Here is a 23345-nt window from a genome sequence, read left to right on the forward strand (position 1 = left end):
TGTTTCTGTGCTCTCCCTGCCCCGCCTGGTGATTAGCTGCAGAGCATTTACTCCATTGTTAATATGGTAATTTCCCACCTACCTGGGCGGAGATCCTTGTGCAGCAGTTAGATACATAAGGATTTCCCCAAGTCTGAATAAACTGGCTTTTGGCTGATCTTCTTTTGAATGACCCTGGTGTCTCTGTGTGTGTTCTTTTCAATCTCCAGGCTCTTGCCTGACTCGCCTATGGTACAACGGCGCGCGAACTGTACCGAGGGTGTAACACAAAATCGGGTGTTACAGTCCATATTTGGAATTCTGGGTGTGTTTCATTTAGGAAGAGTGTTTGATTGGACCCGCCCTTACTCTGGTTTTGGAGAGGGACTGCAGGTAGATTTTCCCTGGCCTCAACACTGGCTTTCTGGTTTGTTTCTTGCTCCACACAGGCAGGTGACAACAGAGAGGAATTTCTTAGTGTTCCTCACGCCGCGTCCTTACCTTCCGCCATCCTTCTTTTGGGACCCATAACTTATTCTCTTCATATAAAACAGAATTAGATGGGTTTAAAACCAAAGTCACTGATAGCTTGGAATATAACCAAAGCGCTTCCCGAACAGTGTGAAGTCTATATACTATGCTGATACCATGAAGTCTCGGTATGTGCTACCATCTTAATCTCAACTGAAGCGGGTTGGGCTCTTCTCCCATACAATTGCTGCTTTTTTTTTTTCAAATCAAAATGTCAAGGGATGCTCATTTATATTATAGTTTATAGACTTGTTACATTTTAGTGGCAAGAGCAAAGTCATTTCGATTTATGGCAATTTAAAATAATTGCTCTTTTCAAAATGCAAGGGAAATTAGCCGGCCTGGTGGATCAGTATGCCTGGCAGTACGTCTCCATATGTCAGCTTGCTGCTCTCCGCACCACCTGCCTGAGTCCTCATCAGGGACCCAGACCGATGAGATCACTGCAGCAAGCTATAGATCTTGGCTGAGTTAACCGGTCTGCTTTCTCTTGGTAATGAGGAGAGTGTCTCTGGAAAATGGGCAATTGGAAGCTGTCACCTCTCGGGGACTGATGAGTGATTGCTATTGTTTTGCATCTCTGTGGGGTGAGCTCCATTTATTAGGGACTCCTTGGCCCTGAGCGGTTACTGTCCAGCCTGTTTTCTAGGCACGGCTGGAGACATGTGCTGTGCTGTGTAACTGTTGAAAGCAGACCCCAGCAGCTTACCCCGTTCTGAGCACACTGGCTTCACCTGCCTTGAGCAGACTTAACAATAGGGGTCGGAAGGCGCTCTGTAAGGTGGCTTCGGCTGTGGACATAAAACACTTTCTGAAATTGGTTCAGAATGCTTTACCCTCTGAGAATATTCGGTGTTCCCCAAAACTGGATGTGAAAATCCACAGACACCAATCCTAAGAGTATAGCAACACTTTCAGTAATTGCTGATTTTGATTAGAAAGACATGTTTGGAGCTTAGAAGTAATAACTGAGGGGCAAGAAAAAAATCAGGATACTCTTCGGAGCACTACTTATATTAAACACACTTGTCAGGGGGAAGGTTCCAAGTTGTTCGTCATTGCTGCATTATACAGAAAAAGGAGAGAGAGAGAGAGAGAGAGAGAGAGAGAGAGAGAGAGAGAGAGAGAGAGAGAGAAACTTGGGAGAAAATAACAGCCCTCTCGAGGAAAAACTGTAAAGTCACAGAGCTGGAAAAGACTTTAAAGAAATTCAGCTCCAAACTATCATTTCATTTGAAGTTACAGCAGTAATGAATGCGCTGTTAGCGCTAACGCAGGACGAAAACACCGACTCTAGAGTGTATTTAAGCTCCATGTTATGAACACTTGGTGTGTTTGGTAAACATTTTAAAAAGCACCGGTGTGTGTGTGTGTGTGTGTGTGTGCTGCCGTTGGAGCCCAGCAACTGAACATTTGTCTAGCATTGCCTGAAGCCATCGGTGCCATGCCCAGCAACACACAACACTGTCTGATGAAGAAGAATATCAACAAAGGTAAGGACATTTAAGAATTACATAGTGGTGTGTGTGTGTTTGTGTGTGTGTGTGTGTGTGTGTGTGAGAGAGAGAGAGATGAGATGTGTGTTTGGTGTGTGTGTGTATGTATGGTGTGGGTGTATCTAATGTTTTTGTGTGTGGTGTGTATGTGTGTATGGTGTGATGAAATGTGTGTCTCGTGTGTGTGTATATGTGTGTGTGTGTTTGGTGTGTGTATTTGGTGTGTGTGTGGTATATGTGTGTGGTGTGTGTAAAGATGTGTATTTGGTGTATGTGTGTGTGGTGTGTGTGTGTGATGAAATGTGTGTGTAGTGTGTATGTGTGTGTGTGGCATGTGTATTTGGTATATGTGTGTCTCACAATATGTATCTTCTAGTGGCTCAAACCCCCTTAGAAGCCCCTGCTGCACTTCCACGTGAGTGCGGGCTGTGCAGATGAATGGATTCCCTGTGTGTACATTAGTGAATTCCTCACCTCTCGGGCCAGTGACCTCCATTGAGGAGATTTCATGGCCCATTATGTAACACTTCCCTTTGTTTCCACAGTCGGGATTTATTTCTCTCCACAATATCACCAGAACCCCATTTTCCAGCTGCTGGGCCAAATGCTTTGCTTTCTAAGTCATCTTTGTTTTTCACTGTTTACTTTTCGCCTCCCACAGGTCACCGGCGACCAAGTCTCCACTGTGCCTAGGCTCACACCCACAGCTTCATAGCTACGACTGCTTTATTTTCACAGAATTCCTCTTGCTCTCTAAACAGAGTGCTATCTTTTGTGCTGATATTTTTTTCTAGCAACATTTTTACAAATATAAAACTTAGGAGAATGCATTGAAATCACATAACTTCGTCTCGATCCTGTGATTTCCAGCTGGAACGGATCTTTTGGGAAACTGTCGGCCGGATGCAAAGCCAGTGCTGGGATAAATTCCACCCTCTGTGCCATGAAAACGCCCGGGTCTGTGAGAGGACAGCGCACACCGGAGTGGGGAGTGGGGGGTGGGGTGGGGGGTGCAGCCAGGCGGTCCACACCCTGTGGGGGAGGGCTAGCAGGCTGGGCGCTTCCATTCATTTACAGTGACTGCTGCAGCAAATTATCACACTTGCAGTGACCTCAGACAATGCAGCTTAGCTGTCTGCTCTGTAGGTATGGCCAAGGAAAGCCGAGGTCGAAGCCTTGGCAGGCTGCACTCTTCGGGAAGCTCTGTGGGAAATGCTAGCTCCTCATTTTGCCAGTTTGCAGAGGCTGCAGGATTCCTGAGCTCCTGGCCCCTGCATCCCAGCTTCTGTTTTTCTTGTTCCATCTCCTTCTTGAGTTTTGATTCTCCCACTTCTAAGAACTGGTGTGACTACACTGGGCCCTATTCATTCCCTGACCTAATTACACCTGTGTATTGCCTTTTGCATAGGGCAATGAATTCATGTACACAGTCCAGGGTCTGAGGGTGGACGTCCTAGGGAAGGGCAGTTCCTTCCTACCGCAAGGGTTCACAAGGATGCGCCTGGGATTAAGGGACGTGAGGCAAAGATGAGCCAACCTTTCCCTCGCTTTGCAGTGGGGCTTTGCTGCCGGTGACACTCTTGCAGAAGGGCTGAGTCATAGAATCTTTCACCCAGGACACCTGCAAAATCGAAGGGCTGGCAGCTGTGGGTGTTCTCGGAAGCCACACGCATCTCTGCCTCCTCTCCTTCCCCCCACCCCGAGCCCCCCACATTCCCGCTTTGGGCTGCCCAACACGCATGCTCAGAAATGCACCATGGCTTCTGCTGTGGCTCCTCCCCAGCATTTATCATTCGTCTGCGCCCTGGAAAGTCTTTTGAATTTGAAGCTTTAAAGAATTTCTTCGCTGTTATACCTCACTTAGAGACAAGGCCTTGAAAAGAAGTGAATGGAGACCACAGGTGCGCAGGGCCAACAGGAGCGAGAAGAGGCTGGGACTCTCAGGGAAGATCTGAAGATAAACCACACAGTGGCAATGTGGAAGTTGCGCTAACACAGTGAGCAGACGCCCATGACGAAAGGGGGGACATTCGGACCTTTGCAGCACAGGAAGCTGCGTCTCAAGTTCCTGCCAATGCCGTCCGGTTTTCTGTCCATCTCTGGAGCTCAGCCTGATGGCTAAAACACTCCAGCTCAAGGTGGCCAGCGTGGGGCTCGTTGGCTGTGGGAACCGGGCTTGCTTCCGGGAAGACTGTAGTATTCATTGAGAGGGTCTTGTCAAAGCCTCTGGTATTCCACTCTCCTGTCCCCTTTTCTCCCACTGAGAAATGAACAGTTATGGGAAATAAGAGTTAGCCTGAACGAGAGGAGAGGAGGAACACCAGATCTGGGGAACTTCAGCTATCCTCCCTCCAGTGATTTTAGTCTTCTCTGGGAGTCTTTGGGTAGAACCCTGAAGGCTCCAGAGCCCTATGACTTGAAGTTCGTGGCTTCTCAAAGCACACGTTCTTTCCTCAAGATGATCTTTTAAAATATTTATTTATTTTTAATTCATTTTGCGTTCCAACCAAGGTTCTTTCTCCTACCCCTCCTTCCCCAGCCCATTCTCATAAACTCCTCCTAGGTCAAGGCTCCATGGAGAGCTGACACAGTATGACACCTTAATTTGGTGTAGAATCAAGGCTCTCCTCTCTGCATTAAGTCTGAGTATGGCATTCCCTCCTAGGGAACAGGCTCTAACAAGCTAGCTCCCGCACCAGGGATAGTTCCCGGTCTGCTGCCAGGGGACCTCAGGTAGCTCAAACTTCCCAACTGACCCCTGCATCCAGAGGGCCTAGTTTAGACCCATGGAGGCTCCACAACCGTCCACCCAGAGATGAGTTTCCATGAACTTGGTTCAGCTGTCTCTGTAGGTTTCTCCATCACTATCTTGATTTGTCCCCCCTCCTCCCTCTCTTTGACAGGATTCCCGGAGTTGGGCCAAGTGCCTGAGTGTGGCTCTCTGCATCTGGTTCCATCAATTACTGGAGGAATGCTCTAGCTTCCCTGGCGCTGTGGATTTGTCTGGTTATCATTTGCTTTGTGTCTTCTATCCACTTGTGAGTGAGTATATGTCGTGTTTGTCTTTCTGAGTCTGCGTGACCTCACTCTGGGTGTTTTTTTCCCTACTTCCACCCATTTGCCTGCAAATTTGATGATGTCATTGTCTTTTTTCAGCTGAGTAATACTCCAGTGTGTAAATGTGCCACATTTTCTTTATTTATTCTTTGGTTGAGGGGCATCTAGGTTATTTCCAGGTCCTGGCTATTATGAATAATACTGCTAAGAAGATTGCTGAGCAAATATTCGTATCCTTGTACTATGATTGAATATCCTTTGGTTATATGCCCAAGAGTGATATCGCTGGGTCTTAGGTAGATTGATTGCCAATTTTCTGAGAAACTGCTGTACTGATTTCAAGAATGGCTGTACAAGTTTGCACTCCTACCAGCAGTGGAGGAGTATTCCCCTGCCTCCACATCTTCTCCAGCATAAGCTGTCCTCAGAATTTTTGATCTTAGCCATTCATTCTGACAGGTGTAAGATGGTATCTCAGAATCATTTTGATTTGCATTTTGATGATTAAGGATGTTGAGCAATTTCTTAAATTTCTTTCAGTCATTGAGTCTCTTCTGTTGAGAATTCTCTGCTTAGCTCTCTAACCCATATTTTAGTTGAATTATTTGGTATTTTTATGTCTAGTTTCTGGAGATTTTTACGTATTTTGAAGACTGTCTTCCATCAGATATGGCATTGGTGAAAATCTTTTCCCATTCTGTAGGCTGTTGTTTTGTCTTATTGACCATGTCCTTTGCCTTACAGAAATTTCTCAGTTGCAGGAGGTTCCATTTACTGTTTGTGTCTGTGCTACTGGGGTTCTGTTTAGGAAGTGGTCTCCTGTGCCAATATGTTCAAGGTTACTTCCCATTTTCTCTTATTTCAGGTTCAATGTAACTGCCTTTATGTCGAGATCTTTGATTCACATGGACTTGCATTTTGTGCAAGATGATAAATATGAATCTATTTACATTCTTCTACATGTTGACATCTATTTATGCCAGTATCATTTGTTAAAGATGTTTTCCTTTTCCCATTGTACCTTTTTGGCTTCTTTGTCAAAAGTCAGGTGTTCATATGTACAAGACTGTGTTGTCCTTCCTGAAGGAAAATAAGATGAACTCACTCAGCTTTTCCTCCCTCTCTACACTGGACTTACAGTATCAGGGTGGAAACACGCAGATCCGCGTGATCTGACCACGCAGAAGTCTTCCTTCCCAACCGCTGCATTGGAGCGTTCCTCCTAGATAGAATCTGTGCGCAGTGTGTCCCCATCTGTGTTTGTTCATCGACAACCGTGCTTGGGTCCAGCAGGATTTATTTATTTCTCAGAGAACTGTGCCTAGTGCCTTGATCAAATAGAATTCATGTGTGCGTGTCGTTCTGAGCAGACACGCTGGGCAGGATGTGGCGCTTTTCCCTTAACTGCTTTGATTCAATGGGATCCAGGCATTTTCCAACTGAACAGCTGTGGCTTGGGAAGAATCCAGGTGTTTTTCGCACTGAATATTTGTGGGATTGGCAGGTTTGGGGTATTTCCTTTGTTTTCTTTTGCCTGAAATCATTATAATGTACTATCTATATCCTCTCTCTCTCTCTCTTTCTCTCTGTCTCTGTGTGTGTGTGCATGCGCATGTGTGTGTATGTGTGTGTTTGTATTTCAGTGAACCTTCTTTTGTCCCAAGAAGTGGATCAACTACTATAACTTTATACAATCAATACCTAGAAAAAAAATGAAATGCTGTTTGTCATTTTCATTTGCCAGGGATGCCTTTTATTTAGTTTTACAGAAAGGTGTGAGTATTCTAAAATCCTTTCATGTAAAAGCAACTACATTATCTTTCTACATGGAATAATCACCTGCTCGGAAGGTGGGGGCTGATTGAACAGAGGGCCAGGTGTCATGCCTGTTCTGACATCTGCTTGTGAAGAACCTGTTCTGGTTGACTTTGATTTCTCCTTGAAGAAGGAAGTTAACCTTGTGAGCTTTGGCAACGCATAGACCCTGTTAGAAAAGGGCGTGTGGTTTTGGTTTTCACATCTTACCCGACGTATAGGAAAATTGGAAAGAGTTCAGAGAACAGAAACTGAATGATTAAAGGGTTTGGGAAGTAGGGAGGTGGATTATTACATCTAAAGAAAGGCTGCGGGGAAAGAGGAAGACAAGGAGTGTGCCAACAAAGGAGTCGGGGAAGCCAATTCTCAATGCCTAGACGGTTGAGCATGTTTGATTGCCTGGTGGAGGGATATGGAGAAGGTGGTCAGTTCGAACAATTATGGGGGAGGAAGAGAAGAAAATTATAAGTGGGAAGGGTGGAAGGGGAAAAAAGAACAAGGAGCTAGTTCTTTAACCAGGGGCTCTTTCTCACACACTTATAATACAGTCCCCCAATGCAGAGATAACTACAGTCTAGATGCTACTTGCTTCTGATGGGGTTACATCCTGAGAAACCAACTGTTTATCAAAAAGGCTACAAAATGAAAATTCCTCCCAGCTAAATCTATTCATAACACCTAGGCTGTAGCTGGATAAAATTGTTGGTCACAGAATCTGTTTCATAATAAAGTGTTCATTGATGGCGAATGTTTATTTAATCAGTCGAAGCACCTAGGTTTCAAATTAGTGAACCAATCTGAAAGGTTGACCACATCACATCATTATCAAACATACGTGTGCCCCAGAATATGACAATGCAATCCATTGTAGAGTAGAGCTTGCTTGCTCTTATGACCGTGTGACTGACTGTATATCACCAGCCCTGGAAAAATAAAATCCAAACTAGAAATATAGTATCACTTTTGTACTGTAATAAAGAAATTAGAAACCAAAACATCACTTGCTAGGGGACAGCTCTGAATGGAACTTCCATTTTAGCTTCCACTAGATTTGAAAATACGAGTCAATGTAGTATGCATTTAATAAGAGGACAGAGTTCCACCCAACATTTTAACAAAATGTTGGAAATTTCTTGATGTATTTTTTCTATATTCCCAATGAATCAGATGAAAAAACATGCATTAATTCCTAAAACACACATGCTATGGAGAACTCATTCCATTGAGTTGAAAATTGGAATAAATAAGTATGTGTAGAACAAAAAGAAAAGAAAAATGATCATGTATTTTGATGGCCTAGAATGTAAGTATGGAGACAGACTTGATTGCTTACAAAATTTTTATTATATATGTTATGACCCTAATTTCACATGTCTCTTTAAAGTTATATGTGTGCATATATTCGTGTGTGTTCACACATATGTGCATGTGGAGATGTGTGTGTACATGTGTTAAGGTGGATACCAGATGTTAGTGTCTTCATTACTCATCTTATTTTTCTCTTTGTTTTTTTGTTAACATCCCAAATGTATACGGAAAGACAGGTATCACAAGTTTCACATAAAGGAGAAACTTCAATAAATGATACTATATAGCTACGTTTTATATGAAGACTTGGAACTGGATCACAAAAATTTGATCAAGATTGATTAATAGCCCAAAAGTAAATATCAGCACTTTAAAAAATATTTAAAAGGAAATGTTAAAGAATACATTTGTAACTAGCATTAGAGTTTTAAACAAAGAACAACTTACTAAAAATAAATTGTGGCTAAACTTTTTCTTCCACAAACAAAGGAGGAGTGTTCCTGGTGATCCACGTCTTTGCCAGCGTGACCTTTTGGTTGTGTTATATTGATCTTAGACATTCTGACAAGTGCAAAATGGATTCTCAAAGGAATTTTGATTTGCAGTTTCCTGATGGATAAGGATACTGAACATTTCTTTTAAGTGTTTCTCGTCATTTGCGATTTCTCTATTAAGAATTCTCCATTCAGAACTGTACGCCATTTTCAATCCTTTTATTTGGTTTTCTTGATAACCAGCTGCTTGAATTTTTTATATATTTTTGAATAATAGACCTCTAAGGGATGTGGAGTTGATAAAATCTTTTCTCATCCTGTAGACTGCTGCTTTGTTCTATGGATGGTGTCCTTTCCTGACAGAAGTTTTTCAGTTTCAGAAGGTCTCATTTATTAATTTGTTGATCTTAATGATGTGCTATTGGTGTTCTGTTCAGAAAGTCTTTTCCTGTGTTCACAAGGTTAAGGTTATTCCCAACTTTGTCTTCTTTTTTTTTTATTACTTAAAAAAAATACCAATCCAAATTCCCACTCCCTTCCCTCCTCCAACTCCCTTCACACTCCCTCCACACACCTCCCACTCCCTCCACACACCTCCCACTCCCTCCACACACCTCCCACTCCCTCCACACACCTCCCACTCCCTCCACACACCTCCCACTCCCTCCACACACCTCCCACTCCCTCCACACACCTCCCACTCCCTCCACACACCTCCCACTCCCTCCACACACCTCCCACTCCCTCCACACACCTCCCACTCCCTCCACACATCTCCCACTCCCTCCACACACCTCCCACTCTCTCCACACACCTCCCACTCCCTCCACACACCTCCCACTCCCTCCACACACCTCCCACTCCCTCCACACACCTCCACACACCTCCCACTCCCTCCACACATCTCCCATTCCCTCCACACACCTCCCACTCCCTCCACACACCTCCCACTCCCTCCACACACCTCCCACTCCCTCCACACTCCCTCCCACTCCCTCCACACACCTCCACACACCTCCCACTCCCTCCACACATCTCCCACTCCCTCCACACACCTCCCACTCCCTCCACACACCTCCCACTCCCTCCACACACCTCCCACTCCCTCCACACACCTCCCACTCCCTCCACACACCTCCCACTCCCTCCACACACCTCCACACACCTCCCACTCCCTCCACACATCTCCCACTCCCTCCACACACCTCCCACTCCCTCCACACACCTCCCACTCCCTCCACACACCTCCCACTCCCTCCACACTCCCTCCCACTCCCTCCCACTCCCTCCCACTCCCTCCCACTCCCTCCACACACCTCCCACTCCCTCCACACACCTCCCACTCCCTCCACACTCCCTTCCACTCCCTCCCACTCCCTCCCACTCCATCCACACACCTCCACACATCTCCACACACCTCCACACACCTCCCACTCCCTCCACACACCTCCCACTCCCTCCACACACCTCCACACTCCTCCACACACCTCCCACTCCCTCCACACACCTCCCACTCCATCCACACACCTCCACACACCTCCACACACCTCCACACACCTCCGACTCCCTCCACACACCTCCCACTCCCTCCACACACTTCCCACTCCCTCCCACTCCTTCCACACACCTCCCACTCCCTCCACACTCCTCCCACTCCCTCCACACACCTCCACACACCTCCCACTCCCTCAACACACCTCCCACTCCCTCCACACACCTCCACACACCTCCACACACCTCCCACTCCCTCCACACACCTCCCACTCCTTCCACACACCTCCCACTCCCTCCACACACCTCCCACTCCCTCCACACTCCTCCCACTCCCTCCACACTCCCTCCACACACCTCCCACTCCCTCCACACACCTCCACACACCTCCACACACCTCCACACACCTCCACACACCTCCACACACCTCCCACTCCCTCCACACACCTCCCACTCCCTCCACACACCTCCCACTCCTTCCACACACCTCCCACTCCCTCCACACACCTCCCACTCCCTCCACACACCTCCCACTCCTTCCACACACCTCCCACTCCCTCCACACACCTCCCACTCCCTCCACACACCTCCACACACCTCCCACTCCCTCCACACACCTCCCACTCCTCCCACTCCCTCCACACACCTCCCACTCCCTCCACACACCTCCCACTCCCTCCACACACCTCCCACTCCCTCCACACACCTCCCACTCCTTCCACACACCTCCCACTCCCTCCACACACCTCCCACTCCCTCCACACACCTCCACACACCTCCCACTCCCTCCACACACCTCCCACTCCTCCCACTCCTTCCACACACCTCCCACTCCCTCCACACACCTCCCACTCCCTCCACACACCTCCCACTCCTCCCACTCCCTCCACACACCTCCCACTCCCTCCACACACCTCCCACTCCCTCCACACACCTCCCACTCCCTCCACACACCTCCACACACCTCCCACTCCCTCCACACACCTCCCACTCCTCCCACTCCCTCCACACACCTCCCACTCCCTCCACACACCTCCCACTCCCTCCACACACCTCCCACTCCCTCCACACTCCTCCCACTCCCTCCACACACCTCCACACACCTCCCACTCCTCCCACTCCCTCCACACACCTCCCACTCCCTCCACACACCTCCCACTCCCTCCACACACCTCCACACACCTCCCACTCCCTCCACACACCTCCACACACCTCCCACTCCTCCCACTCCCTCCACACACCTCCCACTCCCTCCACACACCTCCCACTCCCTCCACACACCTCCACACACCTCCCACTCCCTCCACACACCTCCACACACCTCCCACTCCTCCCACTCCCTCCACACACCTCCCACTCCCTCCACACATCTCCCACTCCCTCCACACACCTCCCACTCCCTCCACACACCTCCCACTCCCTCCACACACCTCCCACTCCCTCCACACACCTCCCACTCCCTCCACACACCTCCCACTCCCTCCACACACCTCCCACTCCCTCCACACACTTCCCACTCCCTCCACACACCTCCCACTCCCTCCACACACCTCCCACTCCCTCCACACACCTCCCACTCCCTCCACACTCCCTCCACACTCCCTCCACACACCTCCCACTCCTTCCACACACCTCCCACTCCCTCCACACATCTCCCACTCCCTCCACACACCTCCCACTCCCTCCACACACCTCCCACTCCCTCCACACACCTCCCACTCCCTCCACACATCTCCCACTCCCTCCACACACCTCCCACTCCCTCCACAGACCTCCCACTCCCTCCACACACCTCCCACTCCCTCCACACATCTCCCACTCCCTCCACACACCTCCCACTCCCTCCACACACCTCCCACTCCTTCCACACACCTCCCACTCCCTCCACACACCTCCCACTCCCTCCACACATCTCCCACTCCCTCCACACACCTCCCACTCCTTCCACACACCTCCCACTCCCTCCACACACCTCCACACACCTCCCACTCCTTCCACACACCTCCCACTCCCTCCACACACCTCCACACACCTCCCACTCCCTCCACACACCTCCACACACCTCCCACTCCCTCCACACACCTCCACACACCTCCCACTCCCTCCACACACCTCCCACTCCCTCCACACACCTCCACACACCTCCCACTCCCTCCACACACCTCCCACTCCCTCCACACACCTCCCACTCCCTCCACACACCTCCCACTCCCTCCACACACCTCCCACTCCCTCCACACACCTCCCACTCCCTCCACACTCCTCCCACTCCCTCCACACACCTCCCACTCCCTCCACACACCTCCACACACCTCCCACTCCCTCCACACACCTCCCACTCCCTCCACACACCTCCCACTCCCTCCACACACCTCCCACTCCCTCCACACTCCTCCCACTCCCTCCACACACCTCCACACACCTCCCACTCCCTCCACACACCTCCACACACCTCCCACTCCCTCCACACACCTCCCACTCCCTCCACACACCTCCACACACCTCCACACACCTCCACACACCCCCACACACCTCCACACACCTCCACACACCTCCCACTCCCTCCACACACCTCCCACTCCCTCCACACACCTCCCACTCCCTCCACACACCTCCCACTCCCTCCACACACCTCCCACTCCCTCCACACACCTCCCACTCCTTCCACACACCTCCCACTCCCTCCACACACCTCCCACTCCCTCCACACACCTCCCACTCCTTCCACACACCTCCCACTCCCTCCACACACCTCCACACACCTCCCACTCCCTCCACACACCTCCCACTCCCTCCACACACCTCCCACTCCCTCCACACACCTCCCACTCCCTCCACACACCTCCACACACCTCCCACTCCTTCCACACACCTCCCACTCCATCCCACTTCATCCTAAGAGAGGGCAATGCACCCCGCCCTGTGGAAAGTCCAAAGCCCTCCCTCCTACATCTATGTTGAGCAAGGTTTACATCCAAAGAGAATAGGATCCCAAGAAGCCAGTACATACCATAGAGACAAATCCCAGTGTCACCATCAGTGGCCCCTCAGTCTGCCCCAACTGTCAACCACATTCAGAGGTACTAATTTGTTCCCATGCTCGTTCATTCCTAGTCCAGTTGGAATTGGTGAGCTACCATTAGCTCAGGCACACTGTCTCAGTGGGTGAACCCATCGTGGTCTTGAATTCCTTGCTCATACTCTCACTCCTTCCACTCTTCAACTGGACCTTGGGAGCTCAGTCCAGTGCTCCAATGTGGGTCTTTGCCTCTGTTTCCATCTGTTGTTGGATGAAGGTTCTATGGTGATATTTACAATAATCATCAGTCTGACTACAGGGCAAGGCCAGTTCAGCTACCCTCTCCTCTACTGCTTAGGGTCTTAGCTGGGGTCACCCTTGTGGATTCCTGGGAATTTCTCTAGAGCCAGGCTTTTTGCTAACCCCAAAATGGCTCCCTCGATAAAGATATCTCTTTCCTTGCTCTCATCTCTGTCCTTCCTCTACCTCGACTATCCCATTCTCTCAAGTTCTCCTCAACCCTCCTCTTATCCCCTTCCTTCTACCCCTGTCCCCATGCTCCCAAATTTTGTCTGACGATCTTGTCTGTTTCCAATTTATAGGTGGGTCTATATGTTTTTCTTTGGGGTTCACCTATTACTTAGCTTCTCTAGGATCATGACCTATAGGCTCAATGTCCTTTGTTTATGGCTAGTATCCACTTATGAGGGGCCCCTGGTTTTTCTCCCAAGTGGAGGTCCTAGGGAGTGGGGAGTCCAGCTGTCTGGCCACAGGGCCACTGCTGACTCATCTCTTAGGTCCACTCAGTATTGGAGCAGGCTGTGTAGCCGGAAACAGGCGGATTTGGGGGAAGGGTGGGTTGAGGGATAGCCCACTGAGTGCTTAAAGCATCTGCTGCCAGTGTGTGCATGGGTATAGGGTCCTCCACTGGAGCATAGCAACCTCCCTAAGGGCCACGCCCCTACGGAAAATGGGTTCTTCCTTCCCTGGTAGCTATCAGCTATCAGTGCTCATCAGTTGGGGGGCAGAGCCCTGAGAGCCCTTCTTCCAGCAGGTTGGAGTTTTAAGTGGCTGGATCTTATACAAGACTTGTGCCATGGGCCGGCCATGACTGGAAAGAACAGTTCTGCAGCTGTATTCTGAAACCGTTGGCTCTTACAACCCTTCTGTCTCCTCTGTAAGGATCCCTGAGTCTCGCGGTGGGGGGGGGGATGAGTGTGTCCATCAGGGTCCATCAGGGTGTCTCACGGAATCTGGGATGCAAGGCTTAGCTTGCGTGAGTGGCCAGCAAATACCTCTTGTCTCTACATCTCTAGTGTTGTACTACAGCATCATTGCGCCAGATTTTCACAGGATCGCTGAGATCTGAACTCGGTACTTTATCCATCCATGGGAAGCCTGCTGTAATCTGAGCCATCACTCAGCCCCAGGACCCTGGTTTTAAAAATATAAAAACACAAAATATATGTATATTAAATGCTGAATATAATATTAACTACAAAATAATTTCTATGTCTTAAAAATACTCTGTATTAGTCTTGATTCTCCAGAACTTATTTCATCTACCTAAATATCTTTATATCTGTTTGTCTATCTACCTATCAGATTTCTATTATCTACCTATCAAGTATCTATCATGTATCTATCTACCTATCTATCATTTAGCTATCAATTATTCATATATCAATCAATCAACCAATCAATCACCTAGCTATCAAATATCTATCTTAAATACTACTTGTTTGTTTTAAGTACTTGGCTGTCTTGACTATGAAACTTGGCAAGTCTGACACCTGCATACAAGCACTGTAGCATGGATATGGAATATTCCTCAGAAGTCCTTGGGGAAGGCTTCTTTCCCATTATGGTTGATTTGGAGATGGTAGAGCTTTATAGCAGGTAAGATTTAGTGGTGCAGACCCTTCACCTCATTAAGGCTGCGCTCTTGACGGAGACTCTTGTTCTCCAGATACTTCTTTCTTTGTTTCTCTTCTTGACCGTGTTCTGGGAAATTTCTCTCTGCCGTATACTCGGTACATGAAGTACTACCTCACCCACAGTGACAGGACCATGGGAGATGGACCGAAACACCAAAAAATATGAACTAAAATAAACATGTTTCTTTAGATAAGGTGATTATGCCATTCATTTTATTATAGTGAGAAAGAGTTGACCAACATAGACAGTTTGGCATGCTGGAAACAGTCAGGATTGTTATCCTACAGTCTTAAGACAGAATACTGTTTCCCCCTTTGTTTGAAAGGCCTTCAAGTGATTGGATGATGCTCACCAACCACCCCATTACTGACAGGAGGCTCCTTGACCTTCATGACCCGATTATAATGTTGATAGCATGCCTGATAACTTCACAGCAATAGTTAGACTGCTATATGACTGAACAGTCAGGTGCTATGGTCTAGTCAACCTGGCCCATCTCAAACTCCGAGTTGGCTGATGGTAATCATAGTTTCAGTGCTGGTGGGCTCCTGATGCTGTGATCCTCAGAGGCTCTGCCCCGGGGGACGATGCTGGGAAGCCTCCACGTCTCTCAAGCCCTAAGACCTTGCCTTTAACTTCTTTTTCTGAATAGCTTATGTTCATTGTCCACTCTGTGCCCCCTTCACACCCACAGACATGCTGTCTGTCCCAGTAACTCTTTTTGCAGTTTGCCAAACTTGTTCTCAGACTCATTGTATCTCTGTAGGGCTGCCCTTGAGAATTCAGAAGACAGTGCACTTAAAGGAACTACCAAGATAAATAACCAGCAGAGGTCTCAGCAAATGACCATGAACCAGAGACCAGAGCTGTCTTTAGGGACCACTGGGTTTACGGACCACAACACTATTCACCGCTATGTGACTTAGGTCACATCCCTGGCAGTCAGTGTCCCTGGGCATCAATTTCCACACCTGTAAGACAGGGCTAACCATTTTAATTCTTGTCTTAAAGGGTTGACACGAAATGTTCTGAATTTTGCTTTGAGCACTTTGTAACTATTTATTCCATTTAACTATCACAACACCAAGAACATTCTACAGCATATGAGGAAGTGGTTTTCAAGATGGCCATCCTATTCTACTGAGACCATATAGCATCTGGTGAGGATAAGCCCCTGGCCCCTTGAGCTGTGGTAGTTTCTGCTCGTGACTGTGAGAATTTTACATCCTCTTCCTTTAGGCACTCTGGGGGCTGAGCAGTAAGAGCTGAGATTACAGTTTACTCTTTACTCTTAAGACATTTCCTCTGGCAGTAGCAGGGGATGCTTCCTGTTTGTAATCCACCTGAACATCTCTTCCAAAATTCCTGACTTCCTTGCTCCCACTCAAGAAAAGGGAACAGAAACTTAACAAAACTTAACTTGCCTTACTTAATAGATCCGAGTGAGGGTTAACCACTTCCAAAGGCAAAGGGGCTTGCCAGCCACAACCTGATTCGTCCCTTGACAGCCGTGACATAGGCTAGTCTCTTGGAGGGCTTTGGGACCACATGAAACAGACCCAAAAGCTGTTTTCAGACGTTCTCTTCCTTTAGAAAACCGGACTTTCAGCCTAGAAATCTGCTCAGAACTTTCAGGGAAGGGTACTGGGGCATGGTCAGGAAAGCTGATATTGCCTGTGCGTGCTTCAGTCATAAAACCGAGGACCAGCCGATAGGAAAGCAGAAGCCTGAAGGCCCTATTCTCCATTCGTCTCTGAAACGAACCTCTGTTAACAAAACGTATGTCAGCGCCACATACAGAAAAGGATCCTGCTTTGTCTTTTAGTCGCCAGTAAATACTGGATGACAATATAGTTTATAGGTGAGCTGAAAATGTTCAAAGTGGTGGGGCCCAGGGAGCTTGGTAGGATGAACAAAACCAAGGCAAAGCAGGGGTTCACCACAGTGAGGGTCTCAGGGCCAATTAGGTTTCAGAGCTCCGTTTTAAAAGTTCCTTCTTTTATCTGGCTATCCAGCCACTTAGTGAAGAGCGACCTTCAAGAGCGACCAGACACTCCCAGACCAGGTGGTGTTCCAGCCTGTGAAGAGGGTTGGACTGGAGTGATGGAACCCACAGATGAACCAAACAAGCTGTTGCCAGGCACCCAAAGGTATTCTGAATGAAATACGACATGAGGATCTAGGTTTCCCCGGCAGGGGGCAGTAGAGGGAGGGTGCTCAGGCAGAAGCCCCCTCCCTCAGTTAGCAGCTGAATTGAGACCTGAAAGAGGAAAAGCGTCCTCTGCAGGGCAGGGGGAGATCTACAGGAAAGTTCCGACCACTCAAAGGAGAGCAAGGTAGGCAATTTAAGAAGGAGCATGAAACAGTCTGAGTGTACGGGAGAGGATAGCTTGTAGGTTCTGAACAGGGCTTAACATGGCTTGAGTTGGCTTTAGAAACTCAGTTTGAACGCTTGGTGTGGAGCCACTTAAACAATGACCAGGGGAAGGTCCCCTGCATCAGGTGGGAAAGAAGTCTCCAAAGTCTCAAGCTGGATGCTTACGGGCACTTCATTGATAAAAAGGAGGCAAAATTTTAGATAGAATACTATCTCTATTTACATGCAACACATCTACTGAGCAGAAAATGCTTTTCTTAGTATTTTTGTCAGAGGTACAGGGTGGTGTGGCTACCGATTAGCAATGATAGGCCTAGGCCACTGAATATAAAAAGGCGCCTCACTGGGGTTACTGGGGACCAGTATGCTGGCCCTTTGGCTCTCCCTCTACCACGGGACAGTATCTAGGAAATTAATTCTTCCTTCTGGCCGAAATGCAAAACTGCAGAAACCTTCTGCTACATACGGCCTGGCCATTCTCAAGAGGGCAGACTTGTTCGGTGGAGCATACTTTATTAGAGGCCATTTATCAGTTTCTACCGATAATTATGGATAACTGGAGGGAAACGGAGACTTTGCAGGCGGAGGGGGATTGTCTTCGGGTTCAGCCCCAAGCTACTTTGGAGGCGATCTCAGCAGCATAGCCTCACAACGTTCTTCCTTTAGCGGCGGCGGTAGAGCTTAGGTGCTGCTGGTGCTTAAGCCATGCGGTCCGCCTGCCCGTAAATCACCATCATAAAATACGCGGGGAGGTATGATGGCGCTGGATGCCGAAAATGTTGGCAAGCCCCATCCACTGTCGTCATCGCCGGTGGCAGAGGGGAGTGACAAGAGGACACACGTCGCGGCATAATAAAGCGTGCTTTGCACCATGTGTGTCACAGATTTTTGGGTTTTCTGGAAGGTTTATTTTTTATTTATTTATTTTTTCCTTTCTTTCCAAGTTCTGCCTTCTTTGCAGTCAAACTGGCCCCAGCTGTGCACGGGCCGTTTACTCCGTCTGTCCTTCTGTTGGGGACCACGTTCTCTCGCCAGAGAGTACAAGTTTCGCTCCCAAAAGAGATCATCATAAGCCCTACCTTCTTCGATCGGCCCCAGTCAAGGGCAGGCCCGCTGGAGGGGCTGTCTGGAGGACAGAGGGGGAGCGGGCGGGCAGGCTGCTGGCCTGGCCCCCAACCCGGTACACTTCGCACGCCAAGCCTGGCCAGACAACCCGTCCGCGCCTCCTCCATCAACACCACAGTCCTGGGCTGAGTGTCCATCCTGCCGGCTCTTTTTCAGTTCTGCTACAGAACAGAGATTCGCAGGTTGGAATTCGCCCTGGTGCCAGCCGCGTCATGCAACGGGGAGGGGACTGAGGAGTAGGAGGCTGGGTCGGAAGGGGCGCTGCGCAGTCCCCAGTGCCTGGGGATGCCGGAATGGGAGAGGGCGGAGCGGGTGGAAGCCACGGCCCCCCTTAGCAGCCTGCTGCTGGAGCCGCGCCTCCCATCGTTCCTCCCACCCTGCGCCCTTCTCGGCATCCCCGCCCTTACTCCACCCCCTTCCCGGCCGGATCCCCTTTCTCCCTGTGTGAGCGCTTTAAATAATTTCCTCTTTTTTGGCAAAAGAAATAATGCACCTGACTTTACCAGGGGGAAACAGTCAGTCGAGCAGAACAAGGAGCAGATGTAAAAAGAACAGAAGAAGAGAGAAAAAGCTATGGGACTTGCTTAAAGACATCCAGGAGATGGAGAGGTGGCCGCGGCGGCAGAGGCAGCAAGAGCAGCTCCCGCCTGCATGAGCTGCGGGCAGAGGGCGTCTGCACCAGTTGCAGATGTCAACCTGGGAACTCCTGGCTTCTTTGGTTTGTTTGCCAAACAAAGTCTTTTCTCATCTGACTCAGATACTGAAGAGACTCCTGGACTGTTCTGCGATCCCGCCACAAGCTGGCAGCTATCTGGAACCTTCCTAAAGAGCCGGGGAAGAAATGAGCCCCGCTGGGCGGAGGATGGGCGAAGGGCATCAGCCAGCGGGGTCACCCGGTGGGCGGCCCTGCGGCTCCGGGACACCGCGCTCCCTGCTCCGGTTCTTCGTGCACGCCTGGCTGTGGGCTGCCTCTGGCTTGTCGGCCCAGGTGTTCAACCTCAGTCTCTCTGTGGACGAGGGGCTGCCTCCCGACACGCTGGTAGGTGACATTCGTGCGGGGTTGCCAGTCGAGCAGCAGCAGGAAGGGAATGGCTTTTTTCTGTCGGAGGATTCGGATGACTCCCCGCTGCTGGACGACTTTCACGTGCACCCGGACACCGGCATCATCCGCACCGCTCGGCGTCTGGACCGCGAGCGGCGGGACCACTACAGCTTCGTGGCGGCCACGCTGTGGGGCGAGGTGGTGCAGGTGGAGATCCGCGTCAACGACGTGAATGACCACTCGCCCCACTTTCCCCGCGACTCCCTGCAGCTAGAAGTGTCGGAACTCAGCCCCCCAGGAACCGTTTTCCGCCTGCCAGGTGCTCAGGACCCGGATGCAGGGCTGTTTAGCATCCAGGGTTACACCTTGCTGCAAATGTCTGACCTGCCCCAGGACCCCGCAGGACCCTTCTTCCAGTTGCGCTACGGGGCGCAGGGGCCACCTGCGTCGCCGCCTCAGCCCGTGTCCTCATCACCCTTGGAGCCCTTAGACTTGGTGCTGCTGAGGCGCTTGGACCGAGAGGAGGTGGCAGCGCACGAGCTGCAGATTGAAGCTTGGGACGGGGGCAGTCCTCGGCGCACGGGCCGCCTGCACGTGCGGCTGCGTGTGCTGGATGAGAACGACAACCCGCCAGTTTTCGAGCAGGACGAGTACCGCGCCGCAGTACGTGAGGACGCCCAGCCGGGCGCCGAGGTGTGTCGCGTGCGTGCCACTGACCGCGACTTGGGGCCCAATGGCTTGGTGCGCTACAGCATCCGGGAGCGGCAAGCGTCCTTGGCGGGTGCAGCTGGAGGGCCACGGGGCAATCCCGGCTATTTCTCGGTGGAGGAACTGAGCGGCATAGTGCGGGTGCAGAAACCTTTAGATCGCGAGGCGCAGGCCTGGCACCAGCTGGTGGTCCAGGCGCGCGATGGGGGCGCAGAGCCAGAGGTAGCCACCGTGCGCGTGTCCATTGACGTGCTGGACGTGAATGACAATCCGCCCGCTATCCACCTGCTCTTTCTTACCGAGGGAGGCACGGCCCGCGTCTCTGAGGGCGCCCGGCCAGGAGACTATGTGGCTCGAGTCTCGGTGTCTGACGCAGATGGTGGCCCAGAGAAAGAAGAGGAAGTTGCAGGGGTGCTTGGTGCACGCTTTGGGGCAGGTAGTATCAAGTTGTCCTTGGAGGGTGGGAACGGAGCCTTCGCACTGCAGCCAGGAGGCCCTCCTGGAGTATTTTTTCTTTGCATCAAGAGCCTCTTGGACAGGGAAAGCCAAGATCTATATGAGTTACGACTAGTGGCCACGGATGCAGGGTCCCCACCATTGAGCACAGAGGAGACGCTGCTGCTCTGGGTCTCGGACCTCAATGACCAGCCACCTGTGTTCAGCCAGGAACATTACTGGGCCTCGGTATCCGAGGCCGCGGTCCCAGGAACCTCGGTGGTTTGGGTCAGCGCTTTGGATGCCGACCAGGCTGGTACCAATTACGCGAGGCTGCGGTATACGCTGGTGCAACTTTCGAACCCCTGCGACTCTGAGGCTCTGTCACCCAAGGCAGAGTGTGTTCCATCCTTCAGCATTAACCCGGATAACGGTTTGATCAGCACACTCCGAGTTCTAGACCGGGAGGTCCAGGAGGCAGTGGAACTAAGGGTGGTGGCCCAGGACCTGGGAGAACCGCCCCTATCTGCCACCTGCCTGGTGAGCATTGCTGTGGACGACGTGAATGACAATGAGCCCGTGTTCCGGTGGCAGGTGTATAATGTCACCCTTGCTGAGCATGCCCCAATTGGACATTGCTTTCTGCAGGTGAGTGTTATCAGGTCACTGGGCCCAGGGCACAGCCTGGAATGGAGGGTGAGGACATAAGTCTGACTGGGGAAAATGTGACATGGGTGGTTGTGTCCTGGTTCCAGAAGCAAGATTACCTGCTATAGACCGACCCTCCAGGGAGAGGCAAACATATTACCTCATCTCCAGAGCTTTTTGTAAGGTCTTGACCCTGTGACCTCTAAAGTCCTTTCTCCATCACGGGGAGACTTTTTCATGCATCTTTCTTCTGGGAGTTCAGTTTCATCCATGCTGGAAAGCCTCCAAATCTACTTGCGAGGGACCACCCATTGTCCCGAAGCAGATTATGAGGCTAGAGTCAACGGCTTACACTTTTGAGACCTTTACATGGTGTCTCAGGAGTCAGGGTTGTCTTCACGTTTTCAAACAGTGAATGACCTTTGAGCTATCCCTCCAAAGACCCCTTACAGAGTTTCCCACCTTCTTTAGGAGTTTGCCAGGGTCACTGAGGACCTGGCGTCATTGTAACCATCATGTTTGTGGGCTGAGATGCTCCAGAGGACTTCACCACTGGAGAAGCAGAGAACCACCACATCCATCATGGTTACCCCAGGTCCCGCCCTGTGCTACGCTGTTTGACTTTGGAGTGTTTTCTAGAGTTCTTGGGATCTCTTCTGCACTGCCAGAATGCTGTGTCCTGCGCCTCAGGCTGCCCCTCCTTATAGCTTCTAGTCTATTACCTGGTGTGAGATGTGCAAATTTCCAAGACTTAGTTACTCCAGGACCACTGGAGGAGATGAAGAGGGTAAAGCTGACTGACCGCTGGGTCAGGCTTCAGTTAGTACTAGTTCAGTTTAGTAGATGTCAGACCTCTGTTATGCACGCCCTGCTTTTCCGTTAGGAGGCCCGAGCTTTAGCTTTTATGAAGTATGCACCCGATAACCTTTAGATAAGGGATGTGCTTTTCTACGGTAAAAAATGCGTTTTGTGATTGTACCTGAAAAGCTTTGGAGTTAGCAGTCACCCTCATCCATTCTCCAGCTGCCACTTCTGGACACATGGGTCCTGACCATACGGGGGTCCTAGGACAGATTGTGGGGGCTATAAAAAGTGTGACAACAGTAAAAGGTTTCTAAATCCCCAAGACCAAAATTTAATTCAAAATGAAGCTTAAACAGAGTTAGAGGGGTTCCTGTGATGTGTCACGTGACTTCACTACAGACTCGCTTCTGAACACGCGGCCTGTGCACCTGGCATTGAGTATGTCTGCAGTTCACCTAGCACCCGGGTGAGCATTCCCAGGCTGACCTGGGCACAGACTGGGAGTCTCTTTTCTACTGCAGTGTGTATTTTTATTTTTTATTGATATTTTGCTATATATAGCAATATAAATTTATTTATATATTGTACATAATTTGTATGTAATTACATATGTGTGCATAGTAGATATTTATATACTATATATGTATTTGTATATAATATTTCTGCTCAAGAAAGGTTCAGGGTCTGCTGTAACCATAGCTGGCTTTTGAACTGACGATGTTAGCCTCCAGTTCCCAAGCAGTGGCACTGCAGGCTTGCATCACCGACATTCTCTGCTCTTATTAACATAATGGTCTAACTGTAGAAAATGACACTTTTAACACTTCCCCACTGTTATTCCTCAATATGTAGACAACAAATATGGTATATGGTAGGATTGTTTTTGTGTGAGAATGTTTGCTTTTAAGAACTACTGTCTGCTTTTCATAAAAGCTGTTCAATGAATTTTGACTTAGACGATCGGCTATATAATTATTTCCAATAATTTCTGACACGGTCCTAAATATACACCTGCAGTTTTGTACTGCATATTTGTGTGAAGCCATGTTCTCAACATCAGGGATGACAACATCGAAAT

General features: G+C 49.8%; 1 protein-coding gene across 1 annotated transcript in view; it reads left to right on the forward strand.

Moving 5' to 3' along the window:
• Positions 1–18939: 18939 nt before the first annotated feature.
• The window catches only part of Dchs2 (dachsous cadherin-related 2), a 202184-nt gene continuing 197778 nt past the window's right edge, over positions 18940–23345 (forward strand). Inside the window, exon 1 of the mRNA XM_075950639.1 lies at positions 18940–21463. Coding sequence (XP_075806754.1) covers positions 19472–21463 — 1992 coding nt within the window. The 5' untranslated portion in view covers positions 18940–19471. The remainder of the gene's footprint in view (positions 21464–23345) is intronic.

Source organism: Microtus pennsylvanicus, chromosome 16 (assembly GCF_037038515.1).
Source record: "Microtus pennsylvanicus isolate mMicPen1 chromosome 16, mMicPen1.hap1, whole genome shotgun sequence".
NCBI lineage: Eukaryota > Metazoa > Chordata > Mammalia > Rodentia > Cricetidae > Microtus > Microtus pennsylvanicus.